The sequence below is a fragment of the Bidens hawaiensis genome, unplaced genomic scaffold (genome assembly GCF_021521415.1).
Source record: "Bidens hawaiensis isolate Kalapana, Puna unplaced genomic scaffold, B.hawaiensis_p1.1 tig00035001_1, whole genome shotgun sequence".
Taxonomy (NCBI): domain Eukaryota; kingdom Viridiplantae; phylum Streptophyta; class Magnoliopsida; order Asterales; family Asteraceae; genus Bidens; species Bidens hawaiensis.
Genome location: NW_027505340.1, coordinates 85758 through 106498, shown reverse-complemented (window position 1 = coordinate 106498; position 20741 = coordinate 85758). Strand labels below are relative to the sequence as shown.

General features: G+C 34.3%; 1 protein-coding gene across 1 annotated transcript; it reads left to right on the top strand.

The window, feature by feature from the left end:
* Window positions 1–16308: 16308 nt before the first annotated feature.
* Window positions 16309–20739, top strand: LOC143612558 (uncharacterized). The gene is made up of 7 exons (XM_077086512.1): window positions 16309–16550; window positions 18321–18491; window positions 19423–19587; window positions 19673–19837; window positions 19972–20106; window positions 20267–20364; window positions 20464–20739. Exons 1-7 carry the CDS (start codon window positions 16320–16322, stop codon window positions 20651–20653), a joined length of 1155 nt encoding a protein of 384 aa, XP_076942627.1. The 5' UTR covers window positions 16309–16319; the 3' UTR covers window positions 20654–20739.
* Window positions 20740–20741: the final 2 nt, after the last annotated feature.

Genomic DNA, 20741 nt, shown 5'->3' with positions numbered 1-20741 from the left:
AGGGCTCGGTACCCTCTTTCCTCGAATATTAGTAGGGTTCGGTTCCCTAGTTCTCGAATATTAGTAGGGTTCGATTCCCTCTTCGTTACCATACAACCATACATCATACCTCGAGTATTATTAGGGCTCGGTACCCTTTTCGTAACCATACAACCATCATTTCCTTCTTTTATTAACTTTATCACGTTCATACACATAAGCATACATATCATACTTACCTTAAACATAGCGTTACAACTTGACAGTACATGCAATATCCGAAGATCGTTCACGTACCATCAAGCAATCATTCATACACATCACATCATTCACATAAGGCATACACTTATCTCTTAGGATAAGCGTATTAACAAACATATCGAGTATGCACACAGCCCCGAAAACATAACACATAAATGGGGCTAGAACTCACCTGAACTCTACTTCTTCCTCCGATAGTTGTAAATCCCTTCTTTAACTGAGCTCGGCTGTCTGTATAAGTTACACGTATCAATACTCGCCTGATTTAATCTGGTGGCCTAGTGTTAGCTTACTTTTACTTATCGTTTTTAGTTTATTTTCTAATCGAACTTAACTTTAGGCGAAGTTAAACCTTAAGCGAACTTAGCTTTAGGCGAAGTTATCAGTTAGGCGAACTTAGCTTTGCAGCGAAGTTGTCATCAGGCGAAGTTAGCTTTGCAGGCGAAGTTCATCAGGCGAACTTAGCTTGCAGGCGAAGTTGTCCAGCTGCAGGTACTGTTCGTCCTTAAATTCCTTAATCATCTTCGTTTCTTAACCAAATAACTCGATTTAGGTATCCACGGAATCGTCTGACCAGCGCCTACAAACCCCAACCATCAAATCGACCTAACATCGATGTTTAAAGGGTGCGATTTTGGCATATAGGTTACGGGTTCTTTTATCAATCGATTAACCCATCAAATCATATCCATTTTCAGTAAGTTTAGCTTTGTTGGATTCGTTTTTACCATACAAACACAGATCTATCATTTCTATACTAATCCAAACCTAAACGAACAAGTTCTCGATATAAACATACCGTAAATGAGTCGAACTACGAACACGGGCTGGTCTTGTTGCTTTGGTTCGTCACGACGATCTAGCACCAACGAGCTCGGGTCCTCGCCTTTGGATCTTGGTTCGGGTTGTGTGTGTTTTGGAGTGTGTAGAGATTAGGATGGATAAATGGATGGAATGAAAAGGATTGGGGTTTAAGAGGGTATTTATACTCTCTTAAGCCCATGGACCGAAGGCCCATATTTCCTTTTGGTCCATATCTAATCCCATATAATTATCCTACTAAGTCTTCATATTTTGCTATTATTATTATCGTTCCACTAACTCGTTTATTTCACCCGACAAAATAATATAATAAATATTACTTTAGAAATTTCGGGATGTTACAAGTCTTCCCTCCTTAAAGAGGTTTCGTCCCCGAAACCTAGCTTATTTCTTTAAAAGGAATATCTTTGTAAAAGAATACCTTTTTCTTTATAATCGCACACTTTATTGAATCACCTTTGCTTTCTGAGTTGTCCTTCTTACTCCCGACTTTGCAGCCATCGAATGGTGGTCATGTGTTTTAGCTATTTAAGGTAGCTTGTCCATGAGACTCTCGATGTACCAAGACTCATCTCATCCTTCCAAGGCTTCGATTAGTACTTTTAACACTATTGTCTAAAACAACATTTCATCATAACATAATAATCATTCATAACCAAACTTAATATGTTACACGTCACTGATAAACATAAGTTTTAAACCTTAATACAAAACAAGTTCTTAAGCAAATGTAATTTAATAAAACCATTGCATGAGCAATTATTCCTTCATCAAGTGTTCCTCTCTGCAGTTTCCCCAAGTCTTTATCCTTTCGCACCTCCCGCCCCTGATTCCTTGCAATCCCTAGCCATGTGGTCAGCTTTTCCGCATTTGAAGCACTTTGGACGATCAGGGCATTCTCGAGAGTAATGCCCACTCTTTCCACACCGATAGCACCTGTCTGTCCTAGTCCTACATTCTCCCTGGTGCACTTGCCCACACGTCTTACATGCATCCTTGTTCCCAACCTTGGCCTTCCTCCCATCAGTTGTTGTCACCATCTCGCCAGACCGCTTAGCAGAGGTAGCCCATTTCTTCTCCTTCTTTTCCTCCACCACCACATCGTCCTCAGCCAGGTCAGCATAAACCACTTCTGCAAGTTCAACAGCAGAGTCAAAAGTAGCAGGTTTATTTGCCCTGACTAACATGCGGACTTTTTGTGGCAATCCCCTCACATAACATTTGATTCTCTTGACCTCAGTGTCAACCATATCAGGCACCAACCTAGATAGTCGGTTGAATTCAGTAGTATACTCACGATGCGTCATCATACCGGCCTTTAAATTCAGGAACTTCATCTCCGTCCTTTCAACCTCGGCATCTGCACACAACTTCTTCGTCACCAACTCTTTCAGATCGTCCCATCTCAACGCCTTGATCTCATCCCTAGTCTTTCTCTGCTCCACACTTTCCCACCAATACATAGCTTCCTCCTCAAATGACTGAGTAACATAACCCACAGCTTGGTCGGGACGGCATTCGCTAATGCGGATAATCTTGTCCATAGTGGTTATCCATTGAAGAGTAGCGATTGTGTCTCCCAAACCAGTCAGCTTCGGCGGGTCGCATCCCTTGAAGGACTTGTAGTTACACCCACCTCGACCTCTCTTTCCATCACCGACCTTGACAGATCCAGCTTCACTCGAGTCACCCTTCCCTCCCTCACCATCCTTCCTACCATTTTCTCCTAATCCTTCAGCAATTCTTCCAGCAGATCCTTCGGGATTCCCAGTCTTCATGGCAGTTGCCACAGCTTGGGCAATGGCAGCTAGAACAGTAGGGTCAAGTTGATGTCCTTCGTTGTTGCTCGAGTTTCCTCCAGCTGCGCCTCCTTCGTCTCCGGTGTTGGAAGCTTCTTCTACCGAGGGTTGCCGGACAAGACGAGGCCTGCCACGACGTCCAGTGCGACCTCCAGTTCCAACAATTTCTCCAGCTCCAGCCATTAGTATTCTAAAAGGGAAAACACAAACGTCATCACTCTAGGAATTATTTAGCACATGATTTGTAAGTAAGTAGTTAATGACGTTGATCAAGTGTAATTAACTATTTGCGTTACTCCTCAGGTTCTACATACTTCCCTTCATGATTTCACTTGTGCTTGTTTATACTCTTAAACAGTTAATCAGTTAAGATCAATTAATCCTATCCCTAACCTGCACTCATTCTACATTTAGCAAATAAGCCAACATTAACATACACCATTTACCATACACTTTACCTTTACTGAGCTTGCTTGAGTGACACATGGCTATCTTGAACTGGCATCTTCTTTCTTTCTCATTTTAAATCTCATTCTCTGTTCGAGTCTAAGCATGTAGGATGCTTAAATCTCTCGAACTTATGCTCTGATACCAACTTGTAAGGCCCCGAACCCGGTAGCCTTACTTTAGCGTCGGATTTACTCATAAACACAGTTCTTACAAATCAGAGTTCATTAAAACTTTTGCGGAATATAAAAACTTTCATGAAACGTTACAACAATCCAAAACTTGCCTTATTTAAACATTCTTGTCTTTCAAAATAAACGTCAATTACATTAAAACATCTTGAGTCTTCAGATGCCAGTCTCCTATTCGCCCACCATGTGCCCGCTCAAGCTAGCTGTCTCATTCTACTCACCTGCGTGCATACTAAAAGTCAGCTACGCTGAGTGAGTTCTAGTTAATCATACACTATACAATACACATAAACTTATATTCTTTCATTCATACTTTCATACTTTCATACTTTCTTTTGTATTAACTTACTTTCATATCTTACGTTATAAAGAGCATTACGCCCTACATTCCTCGAGTATTATTAGGGCTCGGTACCCTCCTTCCTCGAGTATTATTAGGGCTCGGTACCCTCCTTCCTCGAGTATTATTAGGGCTCGGTACCCTCTTTCCTCGAGTATTATTAGGGCTCGGTACCCTCTTTCCTCGAATATTAGTAGGGTTCGGTTCCCTAGTTCTCGAATATTAGTAGGGTTCGATTCCCTCTTCGTTACCATACAACCATACATCATACCTCGAGTATTATTAGGGCTCGGTACCCTCTTTCCTCGAGTATTATTAGGGCTCGGTACCCTCTTTCCTCGAATATTAGTAGGGTTCGGTTCCCTAGTTCTCGAATATTAGTAGGGTTCGATTCCCTCTTCGTTACCATACAACCATACATCATACCTCGAGTATTATTAGGGCTTGGTACCCTCCTTCCTCGAGTATTATTAGGGCTCGGTACCCTCTTTCCTCGAGTATTATTAGGGCTCGGTACCCTCTTTCCTCGAATATTAGTAGGGTTCGGTTCCCTAGTTCTCGAATATTAGTAGGGTTCGATTCCCTCTTCGTTACCATACAACCATACATCATACCTCGAGTATTATTAGGGCTCGGTACCCTTTTCGTAACCATACAACCATCATTTCCTTCTTTTATTAACTTTATCACGTTCATACACATAAGCATACATATCATACTTACCTTAAACATAGCGTTACAACGTGACAGTACATGCAATATCCGAAGATCGTTCACGTACCATCAAGCAATCATTCATACACATCACATCATTCACATAAGGCATACACTTATCTCTTAGGATAAGCGTATTAACAAACATATCGAGTATGCACACAGCCCCGAAAACATAACACATAAATGGGGCTAGAACTCACCTGAACTCTACTTCTTCCTCCGATAGTTGTAAATCCCTTCTTTAACTGAGCTCGGCTGTCTGTATAAGTTACACGTATCAATACTCGCCTGATTTAATCTGGTGGCCTAGTGTTAGCTTACTTTTACTTATCGTTTTTAGTTTATTTTCTAATCGAACTTAACTTTAGGCGAAGTTAAACCTTAAGCGAACTTAGCTTTAGGCGAAGTTATCAGTTAGGCGAACTTGGCCGTAGGCGAAGTTATCAATTAGGCGAACTTGGCCTTAGGCGAAGTTATCAATTAGGCGAACTTGGCCTTAGGCGAAGTTACCAGTTAGGCGAACTTGGCCGTAGGCGAAGTTGTCATCAGGCGAACTTAGCTTTGCAGGCGAAGTTCATCAGGCGAACTTAGCTTTGCAGGCGAAGTTGTCATCAGGCGAACTTAGCTTTGCAGCGAAGTTGTCATCAGGCGAACTTAGCTTTGCAGGCGAAGTTCATCAGGCGAACTTAGCTTGCAGGCGAAGTTGTCCAGCTGCAGGTACTGTTCGTCCTTAAATCCCTTAATCATCTTCGTTTCTTAACCAAATAACTCGATTTAGGTATCCACGGAATCGTCTGACCAGCGCCTACAAACCCCAACCATCAAATCGACCTAACATCGATGTTTAAAGGGTGCGATTTAGGCATATAGGTTACGGGTTCTTTTATCAATCGATTAACCCATCAAATCATATCCATTTTCAGTAAGTTTAGCTTTGTTGGATTCGTTTTTACCATACAAACACAGATCTATCATTTCTATACTAATCCAAACCTAAACGAACAAGTTCTCGATATAAAAGTACCGTAAATGAGTCGAACTACGAACACGGGCTGGTCTTGTTGCTTTGGTTCGTCACGACGATCTAGCACCAACGAGCTCGGGTCCTCGCCTTTGGATCTTGGTTCGGGTTGTGTGTGTTTTGGAGTGTGTAGAGATTAGGATGGATAAATGGATGGAATGGAAAGGATTGGGGTTTAAGGGGGTATTTATACTCCCTTAAGCCCATGGACCGAAGGCCCATATTTCCTTTTGGTCCATATCTAATCCCATCTAATTATCCTACTAAGTCTTCATATTTTGCTATTATTATTATCGTTCCACTAACTCGTTTATTTCACCCGACAAAATAATATAATAAATATTACTTTAGAAATTTCGGGATGTTACACTTAAAGTTCGGGATTCAATTCGTAAGTTATATTTAGTTTTGTAAATATAACTTAAGTTATGTTTAAAAAATATTCAAAGAACAAGGGCTGAAGTTGTAATTATTTCAAATTAATAGTATTATATTAATAATATAACCCAAACCCCTCCCACCAGCCTTCCCCGTCGTTTTCCCGATGAGCGGCCGCCGGCGACGCCAAAAATTCCGTCAAGCCACATTCAAGCTTCAAATCACATGTTTTGACCAAATTAAATGATATAACGACATTAGAACTTAATGATAATCACGTATGCATCGTTAAGAAACGTATATCACCGCCTAATCAACCGTAATCACACAGCGAAACCGCCAAAAATTTATAAAAATTCCATTAACGATCAATAACTCCAAAACGCTCCAATTAGCACTATAAAAAGGACCTAATCTAGCATCTAAACTCGCTCATCACTTTTAATCTCACAATTATACACTCTGTAACACCGTATTTTGTCTCCTAATCATCGGATTCCAGCCACCGTCGTTCATCCTTTTTCAGGCATCAATTAAGGTAATAAAACTATGTTTATGAACCATTTTAACTCGTTAATGATATACCCTAAACTTAATCTTTCATACATGGAACCGATTTCTCCAATTGAAAACCTATGGTTTCAATTGAAGAAGATGAATCTAAACCTTATATATTATTAAATGTTTCCATATCTTAAACAAATAGCATAACCTGTACAGTGGCTGAACTATTGTCTTGTTAAACCCAAAACCCGGGTCAACCATTTTTATTGTTTTATTATTTATAAATAATATATCTCTAAATCTAATGGTATATTTAATAAATAAAAATCATATCATAAGCGAATGTTATCTCTGGATCAACTGGTTAGTACCTTAAGCTCGTAACACATAGACCCGGGTTAGACCCTTATTTTTTTTTTAATCAAGTTTTATTATTTAATTATCCTTTAATATAATTTATTATTTCTTAAATCTTTTAAATCATAATAAAATATTAAAAATTGTTTTTAAATTAAATAAAAATTATATAAATTAAATATATAATACATTTAATCTATTTTGCTTAAAAACCGAACTTCCGCTTTCTTAAAACATGAATTTAAATTTTACTATTTAACTCCGATCGTAACATTTAAATCATTTAAAATTCTTTTCGTTAAAACGCCAAGTATTTTTCCAACTTGTAAACTTTAATCCAAGAGTCCCGAACATATAAACTTTGCGCGTTCATTAATTAATTTAATTATATTATATCAATAAACGCGTTTCCGTTAAAACATAAATACTAATATAATAATCAAGAAATATAAAACTAGTAAAATAATCCCTAAACTTCAATATGAGTTAATCAATATATAACCCTGTTAGATTATCGATTAAGTCTCGTATTCATTTATCCTAGCCAGTGCGGATCTTTCAAGACGGATTTTGTGACGCATTCAATTCATACGCCGTTTACTACTTTACAACACTTTTGGTTATCAATATCTTATTAACTATTAAAGTGAGTTTTCTCACCACCCCTTTTTAAACGTTTTCATATTTTGGGGTAGCATATGTATCTATTACAAATTCAAGTATTATGATTTTGATTAAAAACTACAATTCACTATATGGACTTGTGTGTTACTTGATTACTTGCTCGAATTTACTTACATGTGGTAGCCTCAATAAGTATGATCATACGCTCCCCTTTGCACTCAGGTCCATTGTATCAAGTGGAAAAGGGCCTCATTATTGGAGTACGTTGGTTGTTACTAGCTGGAAAGGACCTTACTTGCGCGATTACCCAAGTACGTTGGTTGATACCAACTGGAAAGGACTTTACTTGCTCGTTTATCACTTGTCCATGAATTGTATGATTTTTACGTATTATATCAAACTGTGGGAACCTCACAAGCTATGTTCATAGTTAATTTTATTTTATGCATATGTTACAGGTGTAGAGATACGAGGATGAATGTTAGAAGACACATAGCATGCTTATAGGATATTCAAAGAAAACTTATCATTTTGTTTATTTGTTACAACTTGTATTGTTTGATAAACTTGTGTTACATGAAGATTTAAATGAAATAATGTTATTATGGTCACCTAATAGTGTCATGTGTGTTTGAGCAATCTGTATGTCACACTCAGGCATTTCCGCTTTAGCCGGGGTGTTACACATTTCAGCTTTGTTTTTAATCTTAAGTTGCATCCATGCTGACCATCTAAAACATATGATGGGTCAATATATTATATATTACTAGCTTTAGAACCCATGTATTACACGGAATTTGTCAATGTGCAAATTAATATAATAAATTATTTGAAACAAATAAGAAAGACTAAATAGAATTTTTAGAAATAATTCAAATTTTGTTATATTGAATAAATATTAGGCTGATCAGCTATTAATGTCACAAATCCCTAAAATTCTTTTTTTTATGTAAATCCGTTTTTTACATATGAAAAGATTTTTTAAATTAGATAATATATTTGTATACATGTTTTTGTTGTTATGTTACAAAATATAGATATTTAAAAAAAGTTAAGATATTAAGAAAAATTATTTAATTTTTAAATGTACACGTAATCTAAGAAATCGTATATTATTATTATTATTAGTATATTTTTTTATATTATTATGCATGACATTATTATATATTATAAATTAAAATTAAAATTGATTTGTTTATATTTTCACATGTAAATTGCATTAAACGTTATTTGTTTTATAAGGAATTGTCCAAGTTATTTGTTTTATAAGGAAATATCCAATTTTAGAATATATAATCTTTATTTATAATATGGAAAGTTTTTAGAATGACTATCGATAGATATTAGGAATTTGAGCGGGAAAATTTAGACAAGAAAGAATATGGAGCTGCCACGTCATAATCATTATTTTATTTTATTAGTATATGTAGATTTTGTGTTGCATAGGCAATTAGTACATGAGATATGATTCTAAAATTAAAAAGAACCATTACAATTACAATCCAGAGTTTGTTTTAAATAATTCAGGAGGTTATATACACTTGATAATTACATTTTATATTTTTAACCAGATTGTCCATTACAAATATAGATATGTTTTATAAATTTATTGTTGTAGTTTGTGAATTTGTTGTTGATAAATTTGCACATGCGGGTCAAATTTGTGAATTATAATTTTAACTTTACATTTTTTATTTATTTCAGTTATCATTCTGTTATTTATAGAGCTAACACTGTTTAACCGTGTATTCCATTGATACTTAACCTAATCTAACTAATATATTAAAGCAAAACCAATTTGTCCACTTGTTCTTCTCCTATGGTGTCCACCTAATGTTCATGTCATCAACTTTCCATGTTTGTAATTTTCACATAATTAATCAATTAATTTTAATCCTAACGCTAATTAACATTTAAACCAATATATAACACAAGAATTGGTCAAACTTAACATTTAAAGTTTTGAATTCAGAACTTAAAATTTACTCTGACTTTATTACATATAATCTAATCTACATATATTATTAAAACAACACAATACTTCCACGTGTCATTCAAATAGACCCTTTACATAGACTGCTAAGTGTGTAATTTCCATTTTTACCATTTCCACTTTATTAATGATAAAATAAAAAATATGTTGTTGGTGGAAATCGAACTCATTACCTTGCTTTTAAAATGTTTGTGGCTTACCAACTTAACTAAAATGAATTGATGGTAACCTTCTCTTTTTCTTAATTGGTAAAGATTCACAATCTTTTATTTTTATTTTCTGATGCAAATACAAATTATTCTTACTAATCTATGTATTTTAGAAAATTATTTATATCTTACGAATTCATAAGGTATGTTATTATACATATTATTCAGTTTAACTTTTTTGTTGTATTTTTTTAACCACCCATATATCACACGGACTATATCCTAGTATATAATAAGGGAGTCTAGGATTTAAGAGAGGAATTTATGTAACCGTTTCCAAATTATAACATTGATACTAAATAAACATTTTGTTTTATTCTTTTAGTTTTTTTAAAGGCTTTATCCATTTTGTTAATGGTAAATAAATAATTTATATGTTTTAAAGATCATAATAGTCACGTCTTATTTAGTTTGGCTTCATTCACCTAAACAAATATATTTCCATTTTGGCAATATTCATATCTGAGTTGGCAGTTCAATCTCCAAAATCTTATCAGCAATTGTTTTCATTGTGAATTCTAGCCGTGGGTTAGTGATATAAGGTTTGGGTTTCTTAATGTGGATTGGAGTTTAATTATTACTTGTGTCATTTTCGGTGGAATGTATGAGATTGTTAGTTCGAATCCCAAGCTCATCCGAGATTTCGTCCCACCGTGTGTTCCGTCAGAGAATTTCTCTTGTGGTGGCACAACACATGTCAAATGGTAGCCGGAGGTATGGTTTCCCGGGAAAGGGTCAAGCCAAACTCTGAAACCAGCAAGTGTCCGGTTAAGATAACATAGTCTGCCAGAGTGAGACAACGGGGCTCTTCAAATTTGGAATGTTGTGGCCTAACAAACAAGAAAGTCACTGTTTCAAAAAAGAAAATTTATTTTCAGTGTGTTGCCAAAGATACCCTATTTCCCTCATTTTTACTAAACATACCCCTACCTCAAGTTTTACATTAATGTGTTTCAAACCTTTGTTGTTTATTTTTTATCATTTTGCTATCTTTTATTATTTTTAAAACACATTTTTTAAGTTTTTTTCTTTACTGTTTTTATATTTTTTGAAAATGATATTTTATTTTATTTTAAATAACAAAATAAAACATCTTCTCTTATTTAAAATAAACATTTTTTATTATTTAAAAATAAGTTTTTTTCTCTAATTATTTTATTTTTTTCAGAGATTTTTATTTTTAAATAGTTTTTAGAGATACTTTGTATTTTTTAATACAAATTTCATATTGTTTGTAAATTAAAATAAAAAAATTAGTGTATTTATGTAATAAACTACCTAAAGTTTATGAATTGATAATAAAATATCTAATGTTATGTGATATTTAATTTTTTAACATAGAAATAGTGTGCTAGAGATAAGTAACATATTAAATAAAATTGCTAAATCAGTTAAAAATTCAAAGAAAAGGTATAAGAGCATTCTCATTCAACCCCTCATTTTGTGTTAGATGTGTTTTTATAATTTAGAGGGTGATTCAGGATGTTGTGAGTGAAGAGTTTTTATATTTTAGAAAAAGTAGTGATTTTTCTGTATATTTGAAAAGTTACTGTTCATCATATATAATTTTTTAATATATTTTGAGAGTGGTTGTGAGTGAAGGAAAGAGGAAAGATAATGATAAAAGGTATAAAAAGTATTATTTGATTGAAATGAAGAGAGAAAATAAAGTGAATTTTAGTGTAATTTTTTATTTAAAAATAGAAGGTATGTTAAGAATGCTAACAATTAACAAGTTAGGTAGTAAGGTAGGTTTAGGCTAGCCTTTATTTTTCTTGTCAGTAGAAACCGTGCCAACGTTGACACTAACTTTTTAGTTAATATAGGAGAAAATTCTGAAAATAGTCTTTTTTAGAGAGAGAGAGTCTCTAAAATAGCATATTTTTTTCTCAAAATTATTTAGAATTTGGACTGTCTAGAAGCATTGGGAAAAGATAAAAATAAAGAGGGAGTAGGCCAAATTTCGAAGGAAAGATAGGTAGGAGACGAGATTTTGAGAAATAATGAAGGTAAAGTCCAAATTTTTTTTAATCTTGGAGCAAAAGTTCATATTTTTCCAAAACTCTTTTTTTCAAAAATCCGTCTTGAGAGACTGTTTTTTTTATGTTTTCTACATTTTCCGTTCATATTTACAAATTATTGAAAAAAGAGGTTTTGAAATCTCGTTTTGAGAGACGAGATTCTGCCGCCACCACCACCACCCACCGTTCGCCTTCTACCACCACCACTACCGCCACCATCCATCACCACCACCCACCGTCCTCCACCACCACCGTCTACCACCCACCACCACCACCCACTCAATGTTTAAGTTCCACTTCCAGCTCTGAAAATTTCAATTAGGATGATCTATATGATGAAAAAGACTTGACTTGTTGGCGTATGAAGATGAGTATGGTTGCTGGTTATATGCAAAATTTAAGGTAGTCAATTTAGCCAATCAATCATGTTGTAAATTTTTCTAAGCCATGGTTGAGGATCGGGCTTTTCTTTTTATATTTTATAAATCTAGTTTAGAATAAATGATTGATGAATCATGTTTATTTTCAATTTGGTGGGTGCTGATAAATCTAGTTCCACTTCCAGCTCTGAACTAAACAGTGAGCGGGTGGTGGGGTGGGTGGTGGTGGTGGTGGGTGGTAAACGGTGGTGGTGGAGGACGGTGGGAGGTGGTGATGGATGGTGGCGGTAGTGGTGGTGGTAAAAGGCGAACGGTGGGTGGTGGTGGTGGGAGAATCTCGTCTCTCAAGACGAGATTTCAAAATCTCTTTTTTCTAGAATTTGAAAATATGGACGGAAAAGGTATGAAACATAAAAAAACCGTCTCTCAATACGGCATTTGAGAAAAAAGTTTTAGAAAAATTTGAACTTTTGCTCCAAGATTTAAAAAAAATTGCACTTTACCTTCATTATTTCCCTAAATCCCGTCTCCTCCCTAACTTTCCTTCGAAATTTGCCCAGCTCCCTCTTTATTTTATATTTTCTCAATGCGTCTTGACAGTCCAAATTCTAAAATATTTTGAAGAAAAAAGGGCTATTTTGGGGACTCTATTTCTAAAAGGGGCTATTTTGGAAATTTTCCCTTAATATAATCCAAAATCTTATCCACAATGAATGGGTTTTCTAGAGACACCCACCTTTTTGCTAAAACACCGATCAATACGCTGCGTATAGGGCAATACGCGACGTATTGGTGTATTTTCTAGGAAAACCCACCATATATATGCGCGTATTGAATTCAACGGGTAATCGGGTATATTACAAATACCAAACCCATGAAAATTTCAAAACTAATCCCAAACCCTAATGGGTCGGGTATTACCCGTCCCATTTATGTCGGGTTTCTGGTTTTCCCATTGGGTTCGGGTTTCATTGCCATCCATACTTGTGGAAGGCTAGGAACGCCATAGTGTTTGAAGGAAAATCTGCTTGTATGGCAAATTTGATTGAGAAAATAATAGTATTTGTGAATTTGTATAGGTCGAGATTGAGATTGATTCTTGGGAGGATTGGGAAAGGTTTAATATGTAACGTGTAGGTGTTTTTTGTTGGTCTAACATGTTGGTGGTCTGTTGTAGTGGTGTAATCGATTTTAGCGTCTCGCTATGACACTTTAGTTATTTTATAAAATCCGCTTTTGTTGGTCTAACCAGTCCAGTTAATTTCTTGTAAAACTAACCGGTTCGATGAATTTGATAAACGAAACAACTCGTTATAATTAGTTTAGTAAACTACTCCTGTCTCGAAAAATTGTAATCTACTCGTCACGACTAAAACATTTATGTAGTACTCGTGGGTGTTGATTACGAGGCATGCAACTACTTTAGTCGTGACAACTAGATGGTTAGTGAACTTACTCCTCATAGTTAGTTTATGGCCACGTGGCATGTTTTGATTGGATCTGCAAACTACTCGTGTACTAAAATAATATACTCGTCACGACTAGTTTATAATACTTATTTTTGGAATTTTTTGAAAATCATACATAAAACTAGAATTTTGTTTTCATAAATACCTATTTTGAGAAATTTCCCTTTTCTAAAACACTCATCAATACGTCCTGTATAGGGCTATACGGGGCGTATTGATGGGTGTATGGGTGTCCTAGTAGGACTCGTTTGGAAAATCCTAATTTTATACCCTTAAAGATAACTTAATGATATCTTAAATTTGTGATGTAGATACTCCTAAATTGATTATTGTTTCAAGGCTTGTTACGTGGCTCTTATATGTATATATTTTTAATAACGTTTAGAACTACCCCTAATATTTAAATAAGTATTCTTAATACGAAATGTTAACTGTCTATATTGATTTTGACGTTACATGCTTGACTCACTCAAGACTACCATAAAAAAGAAACACTGTGGGTAACCCCTTAAGTAAAGTTTTGAACCTGAAATCTTAAAAACTCAAATCTTAGCCATCACTTCCATTCTAAACCTTAACTATCACTCTTATATTATTGAATCAGCAAGTCAATTGTATGTGGCTCTTATATTAAAAAAAATATTTATTTAAAGTTTATTAAAATATTGAACTACTATATTTTATTACTTAAACCCCCACATAAGAATAGTAACCAATGATTTTTAAATTTATTAGGCCAACACAATGAAACAAACCCAAATCATAATTTTAAATACTTGATAAACACATACCTTAAGTAAAACAAATATTTTTATGACTAATCAATAATCATAATATTCAGGAACACTTTTACTAACACAATGATTCACACTTGAAGAAATCTACTCCTACCCATCAACCTTATCCCCGATGATATCAAGTCGTTGGCATAGAAACATGAAATTAACATCACACCGTTTACACGTAGAGATATAATATCTTTCCTAGTATTAATTTCTTCACAATGCAACACATGGATTTTAAACACAAAATTAATATGTTAATTATAACCACCATTTAACAAATATACAATATCAATACGTTTGGTAACTTTTTACGTCACATCTTTAAATCAAATAACAAACATACCTAATATTGCGTTATCGTGATAAACTGACTACATAAAATTTAAGCCACATAAGTTTTTTTCTAATATAATATTAGTTATCATTATTCTAAACAACCTTTTTAGGTGTATATATTTTCATAATTTTTATATTCAAAATATAGATGTATTAAGATGCAAATAACTTTAAAAAATATTTGTTTTCCTAGAATATAGATATCGTAGATAAAATTTGTAGCTTCTTTGTATATTATATTTATGTTTTGTATTGTTTGGTGGATTTTCTTGTATTGGTACCTAGAGGCTTGCTAACGATTTTCAATAATTTATTTTGTTGGTTGTTAAAAGAAAGAAAAAGAACGGGACCAAGTAATTAAGGGAAGTCTCCTACTCAACTTTAGTCAACAATACCAAATATTTCAACCTCTTTAAAATAATATATGTTATAGAAGTTTTGTAATTTTTTTTAAAGGCATTAGAGCATTTTCATCCGACCTCTTATTTTGTATGAGGGGTGTTTTTATAATTTAGAGAGTGATTCAGGGTGTTGTAAGTGATGAGTTTTTATATTTTAGAAAAAGTAGTAATTTTTTTGTATATTTGAAAAATTACTGTTTATCTCCTATAATTTTTTAATATATTTTAAGAGTGGTTGTGAGAAAAGGAAAGAGAAAATGTAATGATAAAATGTATAAAAATTATTATTTAATTGAAATGAAGAGAGTAAATGTAATGATTTTAGTATAATTTTTTATTTAGGGATAGGAGATAGGATAAGAATGCTCTTAGTATACTAAGATATCTAACTAAAGTCTAACTGGTAACGTGATTACTGATAGCACTATGAATTTTCTTTATGATATGCCAATAATCCCCGGCTCAAATGGTTGAAAAATAGAGAGGTTTTAGGTTATGTGTCATCTGTGATAGAAAATAAACGGTTTCAGATTAGATCAGTGGATTTTCTTGCAAATGGTAGGTTTCTTCATAAGGATGGTCTTTGATACTCTGGGAATGAATATGATCACATAAATGTTGTTGTGACCGGACCAGCCGGTCAGTCCAGTCTGGTTCTGTGTAGATCGCTCGGCTCCTAGAGAACCGGCCGGTCCGAACAAGTTCCACTGGTTGATCGGAAAACCAGACCGGTTCAACCGGTTTACTAATATTTTTTTTTTGAAAGATCCTTTTTTAGCCATACCCGTTATTTTTTACCAAAGTTGTTCGGTCGGTCCGACCGGTTGAACCGGTGAATTGGATGTCTATCGGCTGGTTCGTTATCCAACCCAGTTATGAAAATATTGGATCAGCGGCCTGTGGATGATACAAATTAGAGGTTAAAAAGAATTAAGAAAATTGCATAAACAAAAACACATTTTTGATTTTTCATCCCACAAATACAAAAAGAAAATATATTAAATGCAAATTAGTGGTTAAAATATATTTTTGATTTGACCATGGAGGTTTCGTGACGTGGATCTAACCCATATATCGGACTCTATTCATCATCATCCCTATCCATTTTCCACAATCTTCTCTCTTATTCGTGAATTATTAAATGCAACATTACTATAAAAACAAACTCAAACACTATCTCGTGGAATCTTCACCTATTAATTGATTCCAAAAGCATCATTCCTTTCGTTATGTATATAAACCTACCAATGCAGGTTTATATATTTGCATTACAATAAGAATAAGAATGCAATCAGTCGATCTCAACTGGATGGGGTTTGGAGTGAATATTAAGAAGTCGGAGAATAAAATGGTGAGATATGGAATCATCGGGGCCGGAATGATGGGGAGAGAGCATCTGTGTAATCTCTACCATCTCCGGACCCAAGGGGCCGCAGTCGTCTGTGTGGCCGATCCGCATCTTCCCTCTCAACAGGTTTCCATGGAGTTTGCCGAGTCCTTTGGATGGCCACTCAAGGTACAACTCACTATAGCATCAATTTCTCACGTAAAATGTACAACTTTCTAATTAAGAAATGCAATGGTACATGCAAAAGAGATGTGCATGGGTCGGTTTGAGTTAATTATGGGTTCATACCCAACTAAAAATTGAAAATTAGGTTTCTTAGTTTTTGACAACTATTTGGTTTCGAACAATTGTTTAGGATTCGGTTTCGGTTTTTCAATTTAGACTTGAAATATCTAGGCGAAAAAAGCAAGTAACTCAAATAATGAATTTTGATCTAAATCTTTTTGTTATCTAATAATTTATTATTGATAATAATTAACTAAAACATTTGGGTTACATTATTTTTAAAATTTTGATAAATTACTTCGCATTAAACATAAACTACAATACATAAATTCGGGTTGGTTGGGATTTTCAGTTTTAGTTTGCAAAATTGAAACCGAAACGAAATCTTGGTTATTATGAAACAATAAAAGCAAAAGGTAAGTTTTTGTTTGAGTTCGATTATTCTCAGTTTGGCTATTTCAGTTTCTTTTTTCCCTTTTTCTTTTTTGTCGTTGTTACGGATTGGTTTTCGGTTTCATACACCCTCTAGTTATTACAAATATACACCTTATATGGACATTTTTCTAGAATCAATATTAAAACCATAAAATATACGTGTATATTTTGTTTTAATGTGAAACATAAGCTAGTTAGGTAACCGTCTGCCCCACTATATCACAAGTTATGAATATTATTATGGCTTTATGCGTTTATAATATATAGATTGTAACGAAGGGAATGAAGTTAAAAAATTGACTGCAGATTTTTGAAATTTAATTACCATTTTATGTTAAAAAACATTTATTCCTCATTTAATTTCAACATATCAATATGTAAACATGCATAATATCTAGAGTGAAATGCGGTTTTCGTTCATGTGGTTTGTACAAATATGTGGTTTTAGTCCAATAGTTTTAATTTTTGATTTTCGTCCATGTGGTTTCATTTCACTTGCAATTAAACTCGACTCCACTAACCGCGTTAAGTCTGATCGTTAAACCCATCAACGTGCCTTTCACGTGAGAAACAATTTTGTCCTTTTTTGTTCCCAAATACACCTCAACTCCTCACATGAGGGGGCTTGCGAATTAGGATTGAGGTTTATTTGGGGCACGCTGATGAGTTTAACAACCAGACTTAACAAGGTTAGTAGGGTCGAGTTTAGTTGCAAGTGAAACGAATTCACAGGGACGAAAATTGGATATTTGAAACTATTAGACTAAAACCATAGATTTAAAAAACCATACAGATAAAAACCACACTTTAGTCTGCCATCTATATATGTGTGGTATATGTGTGGATACGTAGAATTGACAAAAAGTTTGGTGTGGGTCCTATCAAGTGAAACAGCTTCAATTTTTGAGAGTAAACCACTAGAAAGTTTATGAATCACCGGTGCAAATTCTTGTTCTTTTTGAGAATTTGACTACAAATTTGTTGTGGGTCCTTTTAAGTGCAAGAACATCTCATTTTTAGGAGGTGAATTTGAAATAGTTGTTTCCAAAAGTTTCAAATGTTATGTTTCTCCTTTTTGTAATGGATAATCAAAAACACAACGGATGTGAGTTGAAAACTTATCCAATTAGGTGTTTTTTCATATAAAGGGAAGGGCTAACTTGGGCCCTCTAGCCTTTTGTTGGGCCTGAAGTCTTGTCCACAATATTGGTTTAATGGTCTCTAAACTAAAGGGCATGACATTATACAACATAAAACTTTATGAAATTACTGTAACAGGTGTTTTCAGGACACAAGGAACTGTTGGACAGTGGGCTTTGTGATGTTGTGGTTATCTCAACTCCTAATATGACTCATTATGAAATCTTGATGGATATTATTAACCACCCTAGAACTCATCATGTATTAGTGGAGAAACCATTATGCACAACTGTAGAAGACTGCAGACAGGTTAGCATTATAATTTAATCATTATTTTTAACTCACGTGACTCACCAATATAATGTCCTGCTAATTAATGGGATCGGGTAAAACACAACTTATGCTGACATAAGTGGAAGTTGTATTCTAGTCTGAGTTATATATTCACTTTCTCATAACAGAAATCATATTTTCGTTTTGTGGGTCCTTTTTTTCTCATAAAAGATCCTACATTTGACACACGTGAACGATTCTTTTTTTTTTTCTTTTAAAAAGTATTGCGAAAGAATCGATTTGTAACCTAAAAAATCAACATAACCGAACTGAAAAAACAGAGCCCAAACGAAAACCAACATTTTGGTTTTATGCTTTAGTAAAGACAGAATTTTCAGTCCAATTTTGGTTTTGCATGTAATTAAAACCGAAACGAACCCAAACTGAAAAAATCGGAACCAAATGGTTTTCAAAAACTCATAAACCGAATTTTTAGTTCGATTTTGGTTTCACATACAATTAAAACAGAAAAAATCAATCCGAACCTAAACCAAACAGTTTCCAAAAACTCAAAAACCGATTTTTCGATTCGGTTTCGTTGCATGTGATCGAAACAGAAAAGGACGAACCGAACCCGAACCCGAACCCAAAAAACCGAAACCGAACTGTTTTCAAAAACTGAAAAACCCAAATTTCAAAAAACAAGCCGAACCTAAATTTTCGGTTCAGCTTCAGTTTTGCAAGTAATTAAAACCAAAAAAACACAAAGCTAACGGTTTTCAAAGACTCCCAAACAGAATATTTGGTCTTTGATTCAGTTTGAGACCGAAACTGGCCCAAGCCTACCCATGCACACCCTAAAAGACATATGCTTTGCTTGTTTCTTCGCTCGTTTATATAATACATGAATAAATGAAAAGAGGACCCACTAAACGGTTATCAAGGGCTAACTTTGGTCATAATGCAGGTGATAGAAGCAGCTAAAAAGAGACCAGAAATGTTGGTACAGGTTGGACTGGAGTATAGATACATGCCTCCTGTGGCTAAATTGATAGATATAGTTCATGGTGGAAAATTGGGACATGTCAGAATGGTTTCGATTCTAGAACATCGGTTCCCATTTCTAGTTAAGGTAGAAATCGTACTAACCGACTGTTTTTGTTTGTACTAGGTTTGGTTTGATGATTATGTTCTTGATCAGTTATGTCTTTTTATAGGTGAATAATTGGAACAGGTTTAATTGTAACAGTGGAGGCACTCTTGTTGAAAAATGCTGCCATTTTCTTGATTTGATGAGATTGTTTGTTGGCTCGAATCCTGTTCGTGTAATGGCTTCTGGAGCTATTGATTTAAATCATAAAGATGAAATCTATGATGGAAAGGTATTGTGCTCTTTATATTTTTGACTTCCAGAATCAGAAGTCAAAAGTCAAAAATCAAAACATTAAATAATTTAAACTAATAGAGTTTTTAAATTATTTTGTGATTGAACCTGTATATTGTGTTTTTTATTCAGGTGCCTGATATTATTGATAACGCATATGTTATTGTTGAATTTGAAAACGGGTCGAGAGGCATGCTTGATCTTTGTATGTTTGCCGAGGGAAGTAAAAATGAGCAAGAAATTTCCGTTATTGGTGAAATTGGAAAGGTTTGATACATGTACCATAAAGTCAAAGTCAAAATCAAAAAAATGTTTTGCAACTTTGTAGCATTTCATATGTTGAATTGATTTAATCAAATTGTTATAGAATGTGATATTTTGTTTGTGATAGTTATTTAATTTAAGTATTTTATATTGTTATTTTCAGGGCGAAGCCTTTGTTCCCGAGAATATTGTTCGGTATGGTCTGCGAGTTGAAGGAAGAGATGGTGTACGAACCATGAGAGCCGAAGATCATCGAATCAAGTAATAATTTTAAATTCTTTTAGTAATGACTAGCGTGTCAAATACATTTAAAAGATATGTTGTTTCAATTGTAAACTAATCAACATTTTGATGTGTTAGATATGATGGGTTGCACCATGGTTCAAGCTACTTGGAGCATTTGAACTTCTTGAATGCGGTGAAGGCAGAAGGGAAGAAAATACCATTGGTGGATCTAAACGATGGGTTGATTGCAGTAGCTATTGGTGTTGCAGCACAACTGTCAATTGAGTTGGGAAGATTTGTTAGCATTAAGGAAGTTATTTCGTAATTATTTATTGTTATTTATAGTAATAACTCATCATTGTTGAACACAACAATGGGGACTCCTGTGTCCTGTAATCATCATGTGCATGTAC

What these genes read in the sequence shown, in the direction of transcription:
- LOC143612558 (XM_077086512.1), top strand. Translation starts at nt 16,320, where the DNA reads ATGCAATCAGTCGATCTCAACTGGATGGGGTTTGGAGTGAATATTAAG. An exon ending in GGTTCCCATTTCTAGTTAAG is followed by an intron (nt 19,588 to 19,672) that starts GTAGAAATCGTA and finishes GTCTTTTTATAG; the next exon opens with GTGAATAATTGGAACAGGTT. An exon ending in TTATTGGTGAAATTGGAAAG is followed by an intron (nt 20,107 to 20,266) that starts GTTTGATACATG and finishes TGTTATTTTCAG; the next exon opens with GGCGAAGCCTTTGTTCCCGA.